The following is a 22,897-nucleotide window of genomic DNA, read 5'->3' as shown; positions in this document are numbered from 1 at the left end:
TTGTTCTTTCAAATTATCAATTCTGTATCATACTCTTGATTCTGCTGTAGCTCTGAAATGCTCCACTGTAAGTTTCTTATTCTTAAGAGGGCCTTGCTCTGTCACCCAGGCTGGAGTGCAGAATAGTCATCATAGCTCACTGTAGCCTCAATCTCCCAGTCTCAGGTAATCCTTCCATCTCAGCCTCCCAAGCAGCTGGGACTACAGGCACACACCATCAAGCTCAGCTAATTTTTTAAAAACATTTTTTGTAGAAAAAAGGTCTCACCATTGCCCAGGCTGGTTTTTTACTCCGGGCTTTAGCCTCCGCCCACCTCAGCCTTCCAAACTAATGGGATTACAGTGTGAGTCCCCAGACCCGGCCTAGGTGGTTTAAACAACAGACATTTATTACTCACAGTTGTGAAGGCCGGAAGTGTGAGATCAGGGTGCCAGCATGGTTGGGTTCTGGTGAGGGCTGTCTTCCTGGCTTGTAGACAGGAAGCTATATTCTGGTTTGAGGGAGAAAAGGAGGAAAGGGGATGGGGGAGAGGGAGGGAGATGGAGAAGGAGTGGGAAGGGAGGGGGAGAGAGAGAAAGAGAGCCCTCTGGAGTTTCTTCTTTTTTTTTTTTTTTTGAGAGGGAGTTTCGCTCTTGTTACCCAGGCTGGAGTGCAATGGCGCGATCTCGGCTCACCGCAACCTCCGCCTCCTGGGTTCAGGCAATTCTCCTGCCTCAGCCTCCTGAGTAGCTGGGATTACAGGCACGCGCCACCATGCCCAGCTAATGTTTTGTATTTTTTTTTTTTGAGACGGAGTTTCGCTCTTGTTACCCAGGCTGGAGTGCAATGGCGCGATCTCGGCTCACCGCAACCTCCGCCTCCTGGGTTCAGGCAATTCTCCTGCCTCAGCCTCCTGAGTAGCTGGGATTACAGGCATGCGCCACCATGCCCAGCTAATTTTTGGTATTTTTAGTAGAGACGGGGTTTCACCCTGTTGACCAGGTTGGTCTCGATCTCTCGACCTCGTGATCCACCCGCCTCGGCCTCCCAAAGTGCTGGGATTACAGGCTTGAGCCACCGCGCCCGGCCTATGTTTTGTATTTTTAGTAGAGACGAGGTTTCACCATGTTGACCAGGATGGTCTCGATCTCTTGACCTCATGATCCACCCGCCTCGGCCTCCCAAAGTGCTGGGATTACAGGCTTGAGCCACCGCGCCCGGCCCGAGTTTCTTCTTATGACACTAATCCCATCATGCAGACCAGGCGTCCCCAAACTTTTTACACAGGGGGCCAGTTCACTGTCCCTCAGACCGTTGGAGGACCGTCACATACTGTGCTCCTCTCACTGACCACCAATGAAAGAGGTGCCCCTTCCTGAAGTGTGGCGGGGGGCCGGATAAATGGCCTCAGGGGGCCGCATGCGGCCCGCAGGCCGTAGTTTGGGGACGCCTGATGCAGACCTACCCTCATCACCTCAACTAAACCTAATCACCTAATCAGGGCTGTCTTCCTGGCTTGTAGACACGAAGCTGTGTTCTTGTATGGGAGAGAGAAAAGGAAGGAAGGGGATTGGGGGAGGCTAGAGTGCAGTGTCAGGACCATAGCTCACTGCAGCTGTGACTTCCTGGGCTCAAGCAATCCTCTCCTCCCAGCCTACTGAGTAGCCACGATTACAGGCATATGCCACCATTTCCAGCTAATTATTATTTTTATTTGTAGAGACAAGGCATCACTATGTTGCCCAGGCTGGTCTGAAACCGATTACTCCCTCCTTGCTTGAACCAAAATGTTGGGGTTATAGGCATGAACCACCATGTCCCGTTGTAATTTTTTATTACTGTTTTTACATATTATTTACCTATAAAGCCACTGAAGCATAGAGCCTTGAAAGGAAAGAAAAAAAAAAAGCCACTGAAGCATAGAGCCTTGAAAGGAAAGAAAGAAGAAAAAGAAAGAAAGAAAGAAAAACCCTCTTCTGAATTGCTTATGTAGCCTACTGTCAGGTCAACTAGAAGAGCTAGAAACAGCCAGCAGTTAGAACATTCCATGTATTCTGACTGTCAAATTTTATTACTTTGGTGAGATATGACTTACCCGTTTCAGCACTATGGTTTTTTTCATTTTTTTTTTTTTTTTTTGATATGGAGTCTTGCTCTGTTGCCCAGGCTGAAGTGCAGTGGCACAATCTTGGCGTACTGCAACGTCTGCCACTCGGATTCAAACAATTCTTCTACCTCAGCCTCCTGAGTAGCTGAGATTAAAGGCATGTACCACTACACCCGTCTAATTTTTGTATTTTAGTAGAGATGGGGTTTCACCCTGTTGGCCAGGCTGGTTTTGAACTCCTAACCTCAAGTGATCTGCTCACCTCGGCCTCCCAAAGTGTTGGGATTACAGGTGTGCGCCACCTCACCCAGCCAGCACAATGTATTTTATAAGACAGTATTAAGAAACATATGCACAAATTACAACTCCAAAAAATCATATATATAAAAGCATACACATTTGATGGGGTTGCTGAAATGAGCATTGAGATAATCGCTTAGTCTTTGACAAGGTTCTTTAAGTCCAGTTGCTAACTGTAATGAACATGAGTACTTGTAACATCCTAAATTATTAATATTTGACCCAAAAGATTATGGCTCATGCCTATAATCCCAGCAGTTTGAGAGGCTGAGGCAGGAGGATAGCTTGAGCCCAGGAGTTCGACACCATCCTGGGAAACATTTTTTGTAGAAACAAGGTCTCACAGTTGCCCAGACAGGTCTTGAACTATATTAGGTGCTTGATGGGGTTTGTCAAAGGCGATCCCTTCCAGCTGAGAGTGTCTTAACATCTCCATTAAAAGCATATGATCATATTCTTAGAAACTCAATGTTTTCCTTCTGATAAGTTTGTAATAGAAGCACCATTTTATTTTTCTTTTATTTCCTTTATTTTATTTTATTTTATTTTTGAGACAGAGTCTTGCTCTTTCACCCAGGATGGAGTGCAGTGGTGTGATCTCAGCTCACTGCAGCCTCCACCTCCCAGGTTCAAATAATTCTCTTGCCTCAGCCTCTCAAGTAGCTGTGACTACATATTTGAGACTCAAGGCCCGGTTAATTTTTTTTTTTTTTTTAACTTTTAGTAGAGACAGGGTTTCACCATGTTGACCAGGCTGGTCTTGAACTCCTGACCACAAGTCATATGCCCAACTTGGCCTCCCAAAGTGCTGGGATTATGGGCATGAGATATAATGGCCACCATTATATCTTGAAGAGATTTTTAGTTCATATCTAAGTAAAAAGCTCCAAACTCATGAGCTGACTTTGGGCAATTTTATTAACCTGTCTAAGCCCCAGTGTCTTCTTGAGGGGTGTTGTGAAATTAGTAGCAGTGAGGGAAACATTCCAACAGAGTGCTATGGATTAAATTGTGACTCCCCAAAATTCATATGTTGAAGCCCTAAACCCTAATGAGATGCTATTTTGAGATGAGGCCTTTGGAGGTGATTAGGTTTAATTTGAGGTGATGTGGGTGGGCCTGCATGATAGGATTAGTGTCCTCATAAGAAGAGAGCTCTCAATCTCTCTTTCTCTGTCTGTCTCTCTCTCTCTCTCTCTCACTTCCTCCTTCCTTTTTTCTTTTTTTTTTTTTTTGAGACGGGGTTTCGCTCTTGTTACCCAGGCTGGAGTGCAATGGCGCAATCTCGGCTCACCGCAACCTCCGCCTCCTGGGTTCAGGCAATTCTCCTGCCTCAGCCTCCTGAGTAGCTGAGATTACAGGCATGTGCCACAATGCCCAGCTAATTTTTTGTATTTTTAGTAGAGACAGGGTTTCACCATGTTGACCAGGATGGTCTCGATCTCTCAACCTCGTGATCCACCCGCCTCGGCCTCCCAAAGTGCTGGGATTACAGGCTTGAGCCACCGCGCCCGGCTCCTCCTTCCTTTCTTCCCCCTTCCTTCTCCATCTCCCTCCCTCTCCCCCATCCCCTTTCCTCCTTTTCTCTCTCAAACCAGAATATAGCTTCCTGTCTACAAGCCAGGAAGACAGCCCTCACCAGAACCCAACCATGCTGGCACCTTGATCTCACATTTCCCGGCCTTCACAACCTGTCTGTTGTTTAAACCATCTAGGCCGGGTCTGGGGACTTACACTCTAGTCCCGGCAGTTTGGAAGGCTGAGGTGGGAGGAAGCTGAAGCCCAGAGTAAAAGACCAGCCTGGGCAATGGTGAGACCTTTTTTCTATAAAAAATGTTTAAAAACATTAGCTGGGCTTAGTGGTATGTGCCTATAGTCCCAATTGCTTGGGAGGCTGAGATGGAAGGATGGCTTGAGCCTGGGAGATTGAGGCTACAGTGAGCTATGATGGCTCTACTGCACTCCAGCCTGGGTGGCACAGCAAGGCCCTCTTAAATAAATAAATAATAAGCTACCCAACCTGTGCTATGATATTGTGTTATGGCAGCCCAAGCTAAGACATAGGGCTAGGCAAGACTTCACTGCATCTCGAACCATTCTTCTTAAAAGGGACATGTTAGGCTGACCCTAGAAAGGAGAAATTCCCACTCTATTCTTGAAGTAGCAGTTGATAGGAACTCAAGTTTTCTTGACCCTAATTCAAAAGAAACTATACAGACACAGGCTGGGCACGGCGGCTCACACCTGTAATCCCAGCACTTTGGAAGGCCAAGGCAGGTAGATTACGAGGTCAGGAGTTCGAGACCAGCCTGGTCAATATGGTGAAACTCTGTCCCTACTAAAAAAATACAAAAAGTTGGCTGGGCACAGTGGCTCACGCCTGTAATCCCAGCACTTTAGGAGGCCAAGGTGGGCAGATCATGAGGTCAAGAGATCAAGACCATCCTAGCCAACATGGTGAAACCCTATCTCTACTAAAAATACAAAAATTAGCTGGGCATGGTGGCGCGCATCTGTAGTCCCAGCTACTTGGGAGGCTGAGGCAGGAGAATCGCTTGAACCTGGAGGTAGAGATTCCAGTGAGCTGAGATCGTGACACTGCATTCCAGCCTGATGATAGAGCCAGACTCTATCTCAAAAAAAAAAAAAAAAAAAAAAGAAAAGAAAAGAAAAAAAGAAAAATAAACTATACAGATACATCTACCTTACTGAGGTTTCACATTCTGAGCTCCTCTTTTCTCTGCAGAGGTTCCTTCCCTCCCTCCTTCCTTCCTTCCTTCCTTCCCTCCCTCCTTCCTTCCTTCCCTTCTTCCTTCCTTTCTCCTTCCCTCCCTCCTTCCTTCCTTCCTTCCCTCCCTCCCTCCCTTTCCTTCCTTCCTTCCTCTTCTCTCTCTCTCTGTGTTTGTCTCTCCTTTGAGATAGGGTCAGTCTTGCTATGTTTACCAGGCTGGTCTGAAACTCTGCCTCAGGTGATCCTCCCACCTCAGCCTCCCAAAGTGCTGCAGTTACAGGTGTGAACCACTGTGCTCGGCCAGGGCTGTCTATTTTTATATGAATGACCATAAAGTCATTTCACTGATGCCATCAAGAAGCAACTTTATTAATTTAAATGTGTTTGAGCTGATGTTGATAGCAGAAGAGTGGAAAGGCGCCAGACTTTGCTTTAGCCTTGTGATGCAGAAGATCCTAAAGATGACAGGATTCAAGGTGAGAGTATAATCATTTATATGGCCCTCTTCACCTCACAGAGCTGAATTTACCAATAGTTTGGCAGGTGTCAGTTAGGAAAATGAAGTAAAGGGCTCCAGATAGTAATATTTTAGAACTCTGTTACCTGTGGGTGGATTTTGTTTTTTCTTTTGAAAATAGATGGTTAGGCTGCGTGCAGTTCCTCATGCCTGTAATCCCAGCACCTTGGAAGGCTGAGGCACACAGATCACTTGAGTCCAGGAGTTTGAGACCAGCCTGGGCAACATAGCAAGACCCCCTCTTTACTAAAAAAAAAAAAAAAAAAAAAAAGTAGCTGGTTGTGGTGGTGGGCACCTATAGTCCCAACTACTCAGGAGCCTGAGGTAAAAGAATTGCTTGAACCCAGGAGACAGAGGTCACAGTGAGTCAAGATCATGCCACTGCACTCCAGCCTGGGCAGCAGAGCAAGACTGGCAAAAAAAAGAAAAAAAAGAAAAGAGAGAGAGAGAGGATGGAAGGAAAGGAAGGAAGGAAAAGAAGGAAGGAAAGAAAGGAAGGAAAGGAAGAAACAAAACCTGAAGATTAGTTGGGCACGGTGGCTCACACCTGTAATCCCAGCACTTTGGGAGGCCAAGGCAGGCAGATTACTTGAGCCCAGGAGTTCAAGACCAGCCTGGGCAACCTGGCAAAATCCCGTCTCTACAAAAAATACAAAAATTAGCTGGGCATTGTGGCATGCACCTGTAGTCCCAGCTACTTGGGGGGCTGATGCAGGAGGATCATTTGAGCCCCAGAGGCAGAGATTACAGTGAAGTATAATTGTGCCACTGCACTCCAGCCTAAATGACAGAGTGAGATCCTGTCTCAAAAAAAAAAAAAAAAAAGATTGTGAGCAAAAATTGAATGCAATTCTTTTTCACAAGCAGAGGTATAATGGTTATTACTACGAAAGATGATATTAAGTATATTTATTATCTCTTTGCCTCCAACAGAATGCAAGTTTTGTTAAAGGCAAGGATCATTGTTGATTTTACTCTGTATCCCAGGCACCTAAAACAGCAAGTTTGTAATAAATATTTGTTGAATGAATCAAAGCCTAAGCAAGGATTCACGTTCATTTTCTATCAGAGATTCATTTAAAAATGTTAAGGAAATAAGAGGTGAAGACATCCTAAAGACATAATACCCGAAGTAGTCAGTAGGTTCATTGATACCCCAGAGGAAAATATGTAATGTTACAGAGGAAAATAAATTCTCTGAAATCACAGCATCTCTCCTAGCTTGGAATTACATTTTAGCAAAAAGACCAAGGAACTCTTCCAAGAAACATCAAGTGATTCAATGCAGTAGTAGAAAAATCACCAGTACTTTTAAAGTGGATGAAGCCATTAAAATAGTTGCAACCTCCGTAGTCACCATGCAAGCCTGTCAGTGTTGGGTCTTAGACCACAACATGGTAGTTTTAAAATTGCTTTATTCATCAAAATGTTCATTATCCCAGCTGCCCTTGAACTTCCAGCCTAAGGCTTTCTCTCTGCAGGGTTGTCAGCGTGCTCATGCAAGGCTTTGCCTCTGCAGACTATCAGAGGTGTACTTCGTGCCCCTCTCACCATGAAAAAAGGGAGAAAAAGACAATTCTGTCTCAGAGATAGAAAATCTCCCAGAGAGAACCCCTGGCAGCTGGAATCCATTTTTTAAAATATATATATTTCTGAAGCTGGAATCTACTACAACTACAGAACGCTGAAGGATAATGGGGTCCTGCTGCTAACCAAATGCTGGGACAAAAAGCACAGAGGTGCTGCTGCCAGGCAGAGATGGGGCTTTTCATGAAACCCTGGGTCTCTGAGCACATATTGTAATAATTCTGTGACTAGCGGCTCATGGCCATGGCTTCGTGGCTTTTTACCTGTTTAAAGGTCTTGTTCAGGCCACTTCCTTTTTTAATGTTTGAGACATGCCTGATTTATGCTGCTTCAAAGTGGAACTTGGGTTTCTATTACCTTTTTGGCACCTTGCACCCATTGTTGGCCTAGTTCTGCCATCTCGTCTGTCTCGTTGTTCCAGTCAGTAAACAAAGTCCAGGAAAGACGTCATGCTTGTGAACACCTGCAACATCAAGTTCAAAAGTACAATTGTGACCTTGCTTGTCTTTCTCAAAATCTGCGCTCAGCTGTTTCAAACCTCCTGTGTCTTCACTGGTAGTGGTCAATCAGAAATCACTGAATCCTTTCCCTAGAGTGGTCAGAGGTAGCCAGTTTATGGTAATTTGAGCACAGGTGACAATTGGAAAGGTGCATTATTCAAACCACTCTGGCTGCAAGTGGCAAAAATTAAACACAGGCTAGCTTAAACAAAAAAGAAATTTGGACTGGCACGGTGGCTCATGCTTGTAATCCCAGTACTTTGGGAGGCCGAGGTGGGTGGATCACCTGAGGTCAGGAGTTCTAAACCAGCCTGGCCGACATGGTGAAATCCTGCCTCTATTATAAATAACAAAAAATTAGCTGGGCGTGGTGGCGGGTGCCTGTAGTTCCAGGGAGGCTGAGGCAGGAGAAGTGCTTGAACCCAGCAAGTGGAGGTTACAGTGAGATGAGATGGCTTCAGCTCACTGCACTCCAGCCTGGGCAACGTGAGCCTAGGACTTCGAGACTCTGTCTAAAATTAAAAAAAAAAAAAAAGCCGGGTGCGGTGGCTTACGCCTATAATCCCAGCACTTTGGGAGGCCGAGGCAGGTGGATCACGAGGTCAGGAGATCGAGACCATCCTGGTCAACATGGTGAAACCTTGTCTCTACTAAAAATACAAAACATTAGCTGGGCATGGTGGCGCGTGCCTGTAATCCAGCTACTCAGGAGGCTGAGGCAGGAGAATTACCTGAACCCAGGAGGCGGCGGTTGCGGTGAGCCGAGATCGCGCCATTGCACTCCAGCCTGGGTAACAAGAGCAAAACTCCGTCTCAAAAAAAAAAAAGGAATTTTTCAGCTACTGTAAGTGAAAAGTTACGCAGATTCAGATCTCAAACTATGTCATGAACTTGTTTCTCTGACTTACGCTCTGTGTTGGGTATCAGCTTTTCATTATATAGCAGCAAGATACTTCTATGTTCACATGGGGTTAACAGCCCAAGATGGTGAGGAAACAAGCACTTTTGTTGCAGTAGCACAGAAAAAGTCCCCAGGTGGATGCTAATGGGCACTGTATGTGTCAAATGCTCATTGCTGAGGCAGTAACTGAACCCTGACACGTGGAGTCATGACCAGATCTGACCAGACCTGGGCATGTACCTAACCTTGTGGGTAGAAGTGGGGCAGTCCAGCTCCACCAACTCTTAAGGACTGAGGCAGATTTACTAGAGAAAAGGGGAATGCGTATTTCTTACAGAAAGAAATTCGGGCAGACAAAACACCCACCATATACCTCTTAATTGAGGTTTTCCATAGATAATTGAGGTGGAGTAGAAATGTAAACACATTTTGACAGCATTATCAGTACATGGTGACTGGCCCAGCCTTTGACCCTGGCCTCTGTGGTTATCTCAAAGCCATAAAACTAGCAGCAGAAGAGCGGAGCATGGGTAGGTAACCATCAGTTATTGCACAAGTGAAGGGTGATCTTGAGGAGCATTGGGTGGGAGGGATGGCCACGTCTAACAAATGTCATCCAGTTCAGAGCACCAAGGACATTCCCAGCTGTGGCTTTTATCTTCTCTATTTTTTTTTAAAGACTGGTCTTGCTCTGTTATCCAGGCTGGAGTGTAGTGGCACAATTTCAGCTCACTACAACTTCTGCCTCCCAGGTTCAAACAAGCCTCCCAACTTGGCCTCCCAAGTAGATGGGACTGTAGGTGAGCACCACTACACTCAGGTATTTTTTGTATTTTGTGTAGAGATGGGGTTTTGCCATGTTGATCATACTGGTCTCGAAGTCCTAGGCTCAAGCAATCTGCCTGCATTGGCCTCCCACAATGTTGGGATTTTAGGCATGAGCAACAGCACCTGGCTCTAGCTATGGCTTTTAGAGGAGGAGGTAGCGGTGGTTGGAGATTTTGCACATGATTCTAGGCAGAACCCTTCTAGTTAATGCCTATTTGTCCTTTAGAACTCAGCTCAAATATTTCCTCTGGGGAGCATTCTCTGGCATCCTCTTGCCCAGTATGAGCTAGACCCTCTAACAATGAGCTCTCATTTAAGACTTTGATTTTCTATCATAGCACTTTCTACAGTCATCTTATGTAATTATGTGTAAATCAAACTTACTTATGATTATTTAAGTAAGATCTATTTCCTGTACTAGGAGGCAGGCTACATGAAGATAGAGACTCTATCAGTTTCACCTACCATTGAATACCCAGTATTTAGTCCAGTGCCTAGCACATTAATAATCACACCAGACCTATTTTTTTATATAAATGAGTTATATACAGAAGTTCTGGTAATAGCCAATGGTTCTAAAATGAAAATGCAACAAACTACCTCCTCTTTTTCTATCATATAGTTTGACTTTTCCACATCTTTCCTCAATTGGCAGAATTAATAAGGTTCTATTTTAGATAACCCATGTAACCAAAAAGAAGCTGCAGACTGGATAATCAGTCTCTGAGTAATCGAGTCCCTCTTTCCTGTGCATAATTTAAATGAAAAATACGACTGATCTAGAATTAACTGAGAACCATAGGAATCTTTGGGCTTCATGAAAGTTCTCAGCAGAAAATCAGGCCATGCCATTTCTGAATATTATTGTTAACCCTGGTTTCCTCTTGTAACCTCTAAATGTGTTGAATGAAAACAAGCTTAGTACTAGAAAGGAGTGCACAAATCCTTCCACTTGTTTAAAATCTGTTGGACGGGCCAGATGCAGTGACTCACCCCTGCCACCCTAGCACTTTAAGAGGCCAAGATGGGGGGATTGCTTGAGGCCAGGAGTTTGAGACCAGCCTGGGCAACATAGTGAGACCCAGTCACTACAAAAAAATAAAACAAATTAGGTGGGTGTGGTGGCATGTGCCTGAAGTACTAGCTATTTGGGAGGCTGAGGCAGGAGGATCACTGGAGTCCAGGAGTTCAAGGCTGTAGTGAGCCATGATTGTGCCACTACACTCCAGCCTGGGCAACAGAGAAAGACTCAGCCTCTAAAAAAATAAAAACCTGTTGGATGGTAATATCAAGACTAAGGTATTATGAGTACACACATGTATGTGCCTATCCTTTGTGCCCTTGTCCCCATCCCTGGCCCTCTGTTGTAGCTGTTGCACTTTTCACCAGGCATTGTGATCACAGGTTGACATGTCAGCTTACTCTGGTATGAGCAACTGGAAGGTAGGGATGACTCAGCTATCCATAATTTGAAAGAATCAAAATTGTTTGATACAATCTCTCACTTTTTTTGAGACTGAGTCTTGCTCTGTCTCCCAGGCTGGAGTGCAGTGGCAGGGTCTCAGCTCACTGCAGCCTCCACCTCCCAGGTTCAAGCAATTCTCCTGCCTCAGCCTCTTGAGTAGCTGGGATTACAGGTGGCCACCACACATGCAGCTAATTTTTGTATTTTTAGTAAAGATGGGGTTTCACCATGTTGACCGGGCTGGTCTTGAACTCCTGACCTCAAGTGATCCACCCACCTTGGCCTCCCAAAGTGCTGGGGTTATAGGCATGAGCCACAGTGCCTGGCCACAATCTCTTACTTTTTAAATGGTTTCATAGATAAAACTTTTCCAACGCTTTGTTGACAAATTTGAATTAATAAGAAGCCATTTGAGAAACTAGCTATGTTTTCTATCTCCCCCCCACCTCCCAGTGCACTTTTAGATTTTTATGATTCTATGTTTAGTTTGATTTGCCTGAGCATTGCAATAATTCAGATTCTGGAGTGGAGCCCATTTTCAATCAGAAATAAAACAGACTATGTGGGGACTCTTTAAGGCCAACACTGCTGTTATGGGATTCAAACAAAACTTCAAGTGTTTGTTCTTATAGAATTTACATCGTGCCAGAAAACAAAACTGTTTCTTTTAACCTCTAATGTGTTCAGAAAACAAAGCAAATAAAACAAAAAAGAAATCCAACAAGTTTTAGGGCTTTTTGACTCTCTCATTAGAAAGTTAAGTATCAGGTGTAAGGCCTGACCGTTCGCTGTTTCCAAGCGGGCCTGCAGCTTGGACACAGCTGTAACTCTTTATCAATGAATTATCGTATGTGGATTGCTTTGGGTTTCCCAGAGCCCAAGGGGCTGTGCATGCCACTTCCTTTTATTTTATTTATTTATTTTTTTTGAGACAGAGTTTCACTCTTGTTGCCCAGGCTGGAGTACAATGGTGTGATCTGGACTTCCTGCAACCTCCACCTCCCAGGTTCAAGCGATTCTTCTGCCTCAGCCTCCTGAGTAGCTGGGATTACAGGTGACTGCCACCATGCCTGGCTAATTTTTGTATTTTTAATAGAGACGGGGTTTGACCATGTTGGCCAGGTTGGTTTTGAACTCCTGACCTCAGGTGATCCACCTGCATTGGTTCCCAAAGTGCTGGGATTACAGGCATGAGTCATTGTGCCCAGCCTGTTTTTTTTATTTTTTTGAGAAAGAGTCTTGCTTTGTCACCCAGGCTAGAGTGCAGTGGTACAATCTCGGCTCACTGCAACCTCTGCCTCCCAGGTTGAAGCTATTCTCATGCCTCAACCTCCCGAGTAGCTGGGATCACAGGTGTGTGCCACCATGACCAGCTAATTTTTAAAAATTATTTTTCTATTTAGAAATTTTTTATTTTATTTATTTATTTTTCAGAGACAGGGTCTCATGCTGTTGCCCAGGCTGGAGTGCAGTGCTGCAATCACAGCTCACTGCAACCTCATTCTCCCAGGCTCAAGAGATCCTCCTACTCAGCATCCCAAAGTGCTGGGATTATAGGCTTGAGCCACCATGCTCAGCAACTTTTATTTTCTTTTATTTTCAGAGAAGCAACTTCATGTTGCTTCTCTGACCAATTTTATTAGTGAGACAACAGTTTTTTATTCTTATTATTAATACTGCATCATCATCATTATCTGTAGATTCATCTGTGATTGATAGTGGAGGTCACCATATAACAAGATTTCAACATAAATTATAAACTATTGTAATTAAGATAGCATGATGTTGACATAAAAACAGACCATTGGGTTGGGCGAGGTGGGTGGCTCATGCCTGCAATCTCAGCACTTTGGGAGACCAAGGCAAGTGGATCACCTGAGGTCAGGAGTTTGAGACCAGCCTGGCCAACGTGATGAAACCCTGTCTCTGGTAAAAATACAAAAAATTAGCCAGGTGTGGTGGTCCAAACCTGTAATTCCAGCTACTGGGGAGGCTGAGGCAGTATAATCACTTGAACCCAGGAGGTGAAGGTTGCAGCCAGCCAATATCATGCCATTAAACTCTAGCCTGGGCAAAAAGAGTGAAAACTCTGTCTCAAAAAACAAACAAACCAACAAACCAACAAACCGACCAGTGGAACAGGATAGAAAGCCCAGAAATAAACGCAGGCATTTACAGTCAATTGATTTTCAACAAAGATGCCACAAATACACAACAGGGAAAGGACAGTCTCTTCAATAAATGGTGATGGGAAAACTGGATATCCACATCCAGAATGAAACTGGACTCTTACCTCTCACGGTATATAAAAATCAATTCAAAATGAAGTAACAACTTAAACATAAGGCCTGAAACTGTAGAACTACTAGATTAAAACAAAGGAGAAAACTCCATGGCATTGGTCTGATCAATGATTTCTTGGGTAGGACTCCAAAAGCATAAGCCGCTAAAGCAAAAATAGACGAAAGGGATTAGATCAAACTAAAAAGTTGCTGAACAGCAAAGGAAATAATTAACAAAGTGAAGAGACAACTCACAGAGTCAAAGAAAATATTTGCAAACTATACAACTGATGAGGGGCTCATATCCACAATATATAAGGAACTCAAACAACACAATAGCGAGAAAACCTGACCAAAAAATAGGCAAAGGATGTGAACAGACTTACTATTTCTCAACAAAGGACAGATGAATGGCCAACAGATATATGAAAAAAATGTTCCTGGCTGGGCGCGGTGGCTCAAGCCTGTAATCCCAGCACTTTGGGAGGCTGAGGCAGGTGGATCACGAGGTCAAGAGATCGAGACCGTCCTGGTCAACATAGTGAAACCCCGTCTCTACTAAAAAATACAAAAATTAGCTGGGCATGGTGGCGCGTGCCTGTAATCCCAGCTACTCAGGAGGCTGAGGCAAGAGAATTGCCTGAACCCAGGAGGCGGAGGTTGCGGTGAGCCGAGATCGCGCCATTGCACTCCAGCCTGGGAAACAAGAGCGAAACTCCGTCTCAAAAAAAAAAAAAAAAAGTTCCACATCTCTAATCATTAAGGAAATACAAATTAAAACCACAAGGAAGACCAGGCGCGGTGGCTCACCCCTGTAGTCCCAGCACTTCGGGAGGTCGAGGCAGGTAGATCAACTGAGGTCAGGAGGTTGAGACCAGCCTAGCCAATGTGGTGAAACCCCATCTCTACTAAAAAATACAAAAATTAGCAGGCGCCTGTAATCCCAGCTACTCAGGAGGCTGAGGCAGGAGGATCACTTGAACCTAGGAGGTGGAGGTTGCAGTGAGCCGAGATGACACCACTGTACCCCAGCTTGAGTGACACAGCAAGACTTCATCTCAATAATAAATAAATAAAGCCACAATGAGATATCGACTCACACCTTTCAGAATGACTATTATTGTCTGGGTGCAGTGGCTCACACTCGTAATCCCAGCACTTTGAGAGGCCGAGGCAGGGGAATCACAAGGTCAGGAGATTGAGACCATCTTGGCCAACATGGTGAAACCCCGTCTCTACTAAAATACAAAAAATTAGCTGGGCAAGGTGGCATGCTCCTGTAATCCTAGCTACTTGGGAGGCTGAGGCAGGAGAATCACTTGAACCCAGGAGGCGGAGGTTGCAGTGAGCTGAGATTGTACCACTGCACTCTAGCCTGGTGACAGAGCAAGACTTCGTCTAAAAACAATAACAACAACAACAACAAAAACAACCAAAAGGCTATTATTAAAAAAACAAAAGAGGTTGGTTATGAGATTATGGCACCCAGGCCTGTAATCTCAGCACCGGGAGGCTGAGATGGACAAATCTGCTTGAACCCAGGAGTTTGAGACCAGTGTGGGCAACATGACAAAACCTAGTCACTACAAAATAAATAAATAATACAAAACATTGGCCAGGCATGGTGGCCCAGGCCTGTAGTCCCAATTACTCAGGAGTCTGAGGTGGAAGGATCACCCAAACCCGGAGTCTGAGGCTGCAGTGAGCCATGATCAAGCCACTGCACTACAGCTTGGGCCACAGAGTGAGACTTCTGCCATGGTTATTTTCAAGGTATCAATGTGATATCACTGAACACAAATTTGGAAATCGATGAGCAATCACATACCATTAGAAAGTATTTCCACCAGCCGGGCGCAGTGGCTCATGCCTGTAATCCCAGCACTTTGGGAGGCCGAGGTGGGTGGATCACGAGGTCAAGAGATCGAGACCATTCTGGTCAACATGGTGAAACTCCATCTCTACTAAAAATACAAAAAAAAAATTAGCTGGGTGTGGTGGTACACGCCTGTAGTCCCAGCTACTCGGGAGGCTGAGGCAGGAGAATTGCTTGAACCCAGGAGGCGGAGGTTGCGGTGAGCCGAGATCGCGCCATTGCACTCCAGCCTGGGTAACAAGAGTGAAACTCTGTCTCAAAAAAAAAAAAAAAAAGAATTTCCACCAGGCTGTCTCAAAAAAAAAAAGACAGGCCATGGCAGTGGCTCATGCCTATAATCCCAGCACTTTGGGAGGCTGAGGCGGGTGGATCACTTGAGGTTAGAAGTTTGAGACCAGCTTGGCCAACATGGTGAAACCCTGTCTATACCAAAATTTTTTTTTTTTTTTAAATTAGCCAGGCATGGTGGCACATGCCTGTAATCCCAGCTACTCAGGAGGCTAAGGCAGGAGAATCACTTGAACCTGAGAGGTGGAGGTTGCAGTGAGCCGAGATTGTGCCACTGCATTCCAGTCTGGGTGACAGAATGAGACTCTGTCACAAAACAGGAAAAGAAAAAAAAGATAAAAGATAACAATGGGTGGTGAGGATGAACTGAAATGGAAACTCTGGTACACTGTTGGTGGGAATGTAAATTAGTACAGCCACTGTTTTGGAAAATTGTACAGAGGTTCCTCAAGAAACTAAAAATAGAATTACCATATGATCTGGCAATTCCAATTCTGGGTATTTACCCAAATTATCCGAAGTCAGTATGTGAAGAGCTACCTGCATTCCCATGTTTATTGCAGCACTATTCATAATTGCCAAGATGTGGAAGCTACCTAAGCAGACCCATTAGTAGATAAATGGGTAAAGAGAATGTGGTACACAGACACAATAAAATACTATACAGCTTTAAAAAAGAAAATTCTGGTTGGCTGTAGTGGGTCATGCCTGTAATCCCAGCAGTCTGGGAGGCCGAGGCAGATGGATCACAAAGTCAAGAGATTGAGACCATCCTGGCCAACATGGTAAAACGTTGTCTCTACTAAAAATACAAAAATTAGCCAGGTGTGGTGACAGGCACCTGCAATCCCAGCTATGTGGGAGGCTGAGACAGGAGATTCGCTTGAAGCTGGGAGGCAGAGATTGCAGTAAGCTGAGATCGAACCACTGCACTCCAGCCTGGTGACAGAGCAAGACTCCATCTCCAAAAAGGAAAAAAAACCCAGAAAATTCTGTCATTTAGCACAATATGGATGAACTTGGAGAACATTATGTTAAGTGAAATAAGCCAGGCATAGAAAGACAAATATCACATGATCTCACTCATATGTGGAAGCTTTTTTTTTTTTTTTGAGACAGAGTTTCGCTCTTGTTACCCAGGCTGGAGTGCAATGGCGCGATCTCGGCTCACCGCAACCTCCGCCTCCTGGGTTCAGGCAATTCTCCTGCCTCAGCCTCCTGAGTAGCTGGGATTATAGGCACGCGTCACCATGCCCAGCTAATTTTTTGTATTTTTAGTAGAGACGGGGTTTCACCATGTTGACCAGGGTGGTCTCGATCTCTTGACCTCGTGATCCACCCACCTCAGCCTCCCAAAGTGCTAGGATTACAGGCGTGAGCCACCACGCCCGGCCGGAAACTTTTTTTTGAAACAGAGTTTCGCTCTGTTGCCCAGTGATGCTCCCGGGTTCAAGCAATTCTCCCACCTTAGTCTCCTCAAGTAGCTGGGATTATAGGCACATGCCACCACACTCAACAAATTTTTGTATTTTTAGTAGAGATGGGGTTTCACATGTTGGCCAGGCTGGTCTCAAACTCCTGACCTCAAGTGATCTGCCCACCATGGCCTCCCAAAGTGCTAGGATTACAGGCGTGAGCCACCATGCCCAGCCCATATCTGGAATCTTAAAAAGTCAGTCTGGTAGAAGCAGAGAGACCATAGTAGTGGGCAGTTATGAGGCTCGGGAAGCAGGAAGGATAAGGAAAGTGGAGTTATTGGCCGAAGGGTACAAAATTTCAGTTAGTAGGAAAAACTTTTCATGATCTTTTGCACAGCATGGTCACCATAGTTAATAACAATGTATTGCATATTTCAAAATTGCTAAAAGAATAGATTTTAAACATTCTCACCAGAAAAAAGAAGTGATCAACGTGTTAATTAGCTTGATTTAATCTTTCTACAATGTGTGTGTATATATCTATATCTATATATAGATATATATAGATCACATTGTACCCCATAAATACATATAATTATTGTCAATTAAAGAAATTGGCCAGGCGTGGTGGCTCACACCTTTAATCCCAGTAATTTGGGAGGCCAAGGTGGGTGGATCACCTCAGGTCTGGAGTTCAAGACTTGCCTGGCCAACACAGTGAAACCCTCGTCTCTATTAACAATACAAAAATTAGCTGGATGTGGTAGTGGGTGCCTGTAATCCCAGCTACTTGGGAGGCTGAGGCAGAGGAATCACTCAAACCCAGGAGGTGGAGGTTGCAGTGAGTCAAGATCATGCCATTGCACTCCAGTCTGGGTGACAAGAGTGAGACTCCATCTCAAAAAACAAACACATGAAAAAAGAAATTGATTTTTTTTTTTTTTTTTTTTTGAGACAGAGTTTCGCTCTTGTTACCCAGGCTGGAGTGCAATGGCGTGATCTCGGCTCACCGCAACCTCCGCCTCCTGGGTTCAGGCAATTCTCCTGCCTCAGCCTCCTGAGCAGCTGAGATTACAGGCACACGCCACCATGCCCAGCTAATTTTTAGTATTTTTAGTAGAGACGGGGTTTCACCATGTTGACCAGGATGGTCTCGATCTCTTGACCTTGTGATCCACCCGCCTCGGCTTCCCAAAGTGCCGGGATTACAGGCTTGAGCCACCGCGCCCGGCCGAAATTGATTTTTTTAAATAGTGTAGGCTGAGCTCCGTGGCTCATGCCTGTAATCCCAGCATTTTGGGAGGCCAAGGTGGGAGGATCACTTGAACTCAGGATTTTAAGATCTCAGCCTGAGCAACACAGTGAAACTCCAGCTGTACAAAAAATGCAAAAATTGCCTGGGCATGGTGGCTTGCACTTGCAATTCCAGCACTTTGGGAGGCTGAGGCAGGCGATTGCCTGAGCTTGGGAGTTCAAAACCAGCCTGGTCAACATAGCAAAACCCCATCTCTATTAAAAACAGAGAAAATTAGTGGGGCGTGGTGGCGGGTGCCTGTAATCCCAGCTACTTGGGAGGCTGAGGGAAGAGACGCACTTGAACCCAGGAAGTGGAGGTTGCAGTGAGCCGAGATTGCACCACTGTACTCCAGGCTGGGGGACAAGAGCGAGACTCTGTCTCAAAAAAAAAAAAAAAAAAAATTAGCCAAGCTCGGTGGTTCATGCCTGTAGTCCCAGCTACTCAGGAGGCTGAGGTAGGAGGATTGCTTGAACCCAGGAGATTGAGTTTGCAGAGAGTGGAGGTCATGCCACTGCATCCCAGCTTGGGCGAGTGAGATTCCACCTCAAACAAAAAAAAGTGCAAAAGATCAGATTTGGGAAATTCAAAGACTAGAATGAGAGAATAACCCAGATTTATATGGCACATTGTCTTAGGTCAAGAGAAAGGAATTCAATTTCAATGATTTTAAAGAGGGTTTTTTTTGAAGTATACAGTAGGCAAACTCGTAGGCATGCAGGAATAGGAAATCAGGGTTAAGCCATACAAGGACTGGAGTGGGAAAGGCAGGAACTGAAGTGACTCACTGTTTCTGACATCTCTGCTTCATTTCTCTCTCTCTTTTTTTTCTTTTCTTTTTTTTTTTTGAGATAGGGTCTCACTCTATTGCCCAGGCTGGAGTGCAGTGGCGTGACCTAGGCTCACTGCAACCTCTGCTTCCTGGGTTCAAGCAATTCTCCTACCTTAGCCTCCCAAGTAGCTGCGACTACATGTGTGCGATTGACCACACCTGGCTAACTCTTCTGTATTTTTAATAGAGATGGGGCTTCACCATGCTGGCCAGACTAGTCAACTCCTGACCTCAAATGATCTACCCACCCACCTCAGCCGCCCAAAGTGTTGAGATTAAAGGTAAGCCACTGTACCTGGCCTCTCTCTTTCTGTCTCTCTGTCTCTCTTTCTCAGTCTGTCTCTTTCTCTCTCTGTCTCTCTCTGTCTCTCTCTCTCTCTCTCACACACACACACACACACACACACACACACACACACAGAGTTCAGTCACCCACCTTCATCTAACTGACTCAGCTATAATCCCAGCTACCCGGGAGTCTGAGGGAGGAGAATCGCTTGAACTCAGGAAGTGGAGGTTACAGTGAGCCGATCGAGCCACTGCACTCCAGCCTGGGGGACAAGAGTGAGACTCTGTCTCAAAAAAAAAAAAAAAAAAAAAAAAAAAAAAAAAAATTAGCCAGGCACGGTGGTTCGTGCCTGTTCAGATTTTCTCAGCCAAGAGTTATCATCAGCTCAGATGAGACACGTGTATACATTGGTGTGCCGGAAATACTTAAAACTCTTTAAAAAAAATTATGCATTGTATACATATGTAATTTTACTACAAATTTTATGAATCAAGAGTCACAAAATCCAGACTGTGAATAAATGACTGATTACTATTCAAGTCACTCATGTCATTAACCAAGGAGTGTAGTTCCAACCTAAATGTTGTTTTATATTTTTGTTTATCCTAATGAGTAAGACAAAAGTGAAACAATGAATAACCCACTTCAGAACTTCATTTGGTCACCAATGATGTGAGCAACTTCTTTGCTGAATTAAATGATAGGTTTTGAATACTGGCAAGAATATTTCCTTAATTTGTTGTGCATTTTGCAGTGTAATGGCTAAAGAAATGACAGTTTTGAGTTCAATCTTTATAAGCATCTTTTTTACTGCTTTCTAAAGTCTAGACCAGGGGTAGGCAAACTATAGTTTGTGGGTCAAATCCAACTTACGGCCTGTTTTTTTTACAACCTGAGATCTAACCACCAAAGAAGCAGAGACTGTATGTGGCTCACAAAGCCTAAAATATTATCTGGCTCTTTATAGAAAAGGTTTGCTGATCCACTTTTCAGACAATTAATAAACCAAAGCAATAATTTATACTGATTTCCATTGTATAAATACTTCTACCATAGCCAGTTTCAAGATAGCAATGTGGTATCACTGAACACAAATTTGGAAATTGATAAGCAGTCATATACCATTATAAAATATTTCCATCAAGCTGGGCATGGTGGCTCATGCTTGTAATCCCAACATTTTGGGAGGCCAAGGCAGGAAGACTGCTTGAGGTCAGGAGTTCAAGACCAGCCTGGACAGCATAGTGAGATCTCTGCAAATAAATACATAAAATTTATCAGAGTGTGGTAGCATGCACCTGTAGTCCCTGCTACTTTGGAGGCTGAGGCAGGAGGATTGCTTGAGGCAGGAGTTCAAAGTTGTAGTGAGCTGTGATCACACCACTGCACTTCAGCCTATATACCTATATATGTATATTTCTACCATATAAATACAACAGATATTAATAACCTTTAAGAACATAAATAGGACGGGTATGGTGGCTCACGCCTGCCTGTAATCCCAGCACTTTGGGAGGCCAAGGTGTGTAGATCACTTGAGGTCAGGAGTTCGGTATCAGCCTCACCAACATGGTGAAACCTCATCTTTACTAAAAAAACATAAACATTAGCCAGGCATTGTGGCGGGTGCCTGTAATCCCAGCTACTCAGGAGGCTGAGGCAGGAGAGTCACTTGAACCCAGGAGGTGGAGGTTGCAATGGGCTGAGATCACGCCACTGCACTTCAAATAGAGTTAGACTCTGTCTCAAAAAAAAAAAACAACCCATAAATAATAGTAAAATGTGGTAAAATAATCAGGAACTAATGAGTTTTCAGTGTTTATCACTTTTATATTTAATATAATTAATTTTATACATACACACACAGACACACACACACACACACACACACACACACACACACACATATAGATGTGGAGTAAGACTCCATCTCAGAAAAAAAAGTAACAGGCAAACACACTAAGCAAAGTTGCAGTGACTGTATTCATTGCAGACAAAGTGGACTTCAGAAGAAGGAATGTTATCAACGATAAAAAGGAAGATCACATTATGATAAATGGGTCAATTAATCAACAAGCTAAAACAATCCTAAATGTGTATGTGCATAACAACAGAGCTTCAAAATGCATGAAGCAAAAACTGATAGAAGAGAATGGAGAAATAGACAAATTCACAATTACAGGTAAAGACGTCAATACTTCTCTTTTAGAAATTAACAGAAAACACTAGGCCTGGTGTCTCATGTCTGTAATCCCAGTACTTTGGGAGGCTGAGGTGGGACGATAGTATGAGTTCAAGAGTTAGAGACCAGCTAGGGCAACATAGTGAGATCCTATCTCTACTAAAAACAACAACAAAAAAAAGAGAAAGAAAAAAGACAAGAACAACAGCAACAACAAATTAGTCAGACATGGTGGCATGTGCCTATAGTCCCAGCTACTTGGGAGGCGAGGCAAGAGGATCATTTGAACCCAGAAAGTTGAGGCTGCAATGAACAGTGATCACGCCACTGCACTCCAACCTGGGCAACAGAGCAAGACCTTGTCTCAAAAAAAAAAAAAAAAAAAGAAAAAAGAAAAAGAAAAGAAAAAACAACTCCACAAAACCCAGCAAAATCAAACAAACAAACAAAATAACAACAACAACAACAAAAAAACAATGGAACAAGTAGACAGAAAACCAATAAGTATATAGAAGATGTAAGCAATTTTTTTTTTTAATCTTATGTAAGCAATACGCTAACAAAACTTGACCCAATTAACATTTATAGAACACACTGCCCAACCACAACAAAATTACGTATTTTTTTCAATGCGAATGGAACATTTACCAAGACAGACCTTCTTCTGGGAAATAAACCACAACAAATGTAAAAGAATAGTAATCATATAAAGTATCTCCTTTGATCACAATGGGATGAAATTAGAAATCAATAAGAAATATACTTGGGATATTCTCAAATATCCAGAAGTTTTATTATATACTTAGAAATAACTCATAAATCAAAGAGGAACTCACAAAGGAAATTAGAAAATGTTTTGAATTGAACAGAAGTGAAATATGTAATATATAAAAAATCATGGGATATAACAAAAACAGTGCAAGGAGGGAAATGTTTGGCATAAAATGCTTATATTAGGAAAGAAGGGTCTCGGCCAGGTGTGGTGGCTAACCTGGCCAAGACCTAAAATCCTAGCACGTTGGGAGGCAGAGGCAGGAGGATCATTTGAGCCCAGGAATTTGAGACCAGCTTGGGCAACATGGCGTAGTCCCATCTCCACAAAAATTACAAAAATTAGCCGGACATGGTGGTATGTGCCTTAGTATCAGCTACTTGGGAGACTGAGGTGGGAGGATCACCTGAGCCCAGGGGGTCAGGGCTGCAGTGAGCTGTGATCATGCCACTGCACTGCAGCCTGGGTGACAGGACCCTGCCTTAGGAAACAAAGAAGAAGAAAAGAAGAAAAGAAGAGGAAGAGGAAGAGGAAGAAGAAGAAGAAGAAGAAGACGAAAAAGAAAGAAGAAAGAAGAAGAAGGAGGAGGAGGAGGAGGAGGAAGAAGAAGAAGAGACTCAAATCAATGATCTATACTTTTATTAAGAAGTTAGAAAAACTAGAAAAAGAAGAGTAACTTAAACCCAATTTAAACAGGTGGAAATCATAAAGATCAGAAACCAATAAAATTTTAAAAAGTAAGTCAATT

The 22,897-nt window shown here is 43.9% G+C and overlaps 1 protein-coding gene across 8 annotated transcripts in view; it reads right to left on the bottom strand.

Annotated features, from left to right (window-relative positions):
* Window positions 1-22,897, bottom strand: part of CDR2 (cerebellar degeneration related protein 2) — a 110,830-nt gene that overhangs the window by 65,456 nt on the left and 22,477 nt on the right. For 4 of the 8 annotated variants that reach the window (XM_074381935.1, XM_074381931.1, XM_074381939.1 and 1 more), the window contains 3 exons: window positions 20,318-20,448; window positions 7,580-7,685; window positions 399-491 (listed from right to left, as the gene is read on the bottom strand). In XM_074381935.1, the coding sequence (XP_074238036.1) occupies window positions 399-491; window positions 7,580-7,621 (135 nt within the window). In that variant the 5' untranslated portion in view covers window positions 7,622-7,685; window positions 20,318-20,448. Of the gene's footprint in view, window positions 1-398; window positions 492-7,579; window positions 7,686-15,026; window positions 15,163-20,317; window positions 20,449-22,897 lie in introns of all 8 variants that reach the window. The other 4 variants (XM_074381933.1, XM_074381936.1, XM_074381932.1 and 1 more) reach the window with 3 other exon arrangements.

The sequence above is a fragment of the Saimiri boliviensis genome, chromosome 12 (genome assembly GCF_048565385.1).
Source record: "Saimiri boliviensis isolate mSaiBol1 chromosome 12, mSaiBol1.pri, whole genome shotgun sequence".
NCBI lineage: Eukaryota > Metazoa > Chordata > Mammalia > Primates > Cebidae > Saimiri > Saimiri boliviensis.
Note: the sequence above shows the minus strand (reverse complement) of the source record. Positions and strands in the feature narration are given on the sequence as shown.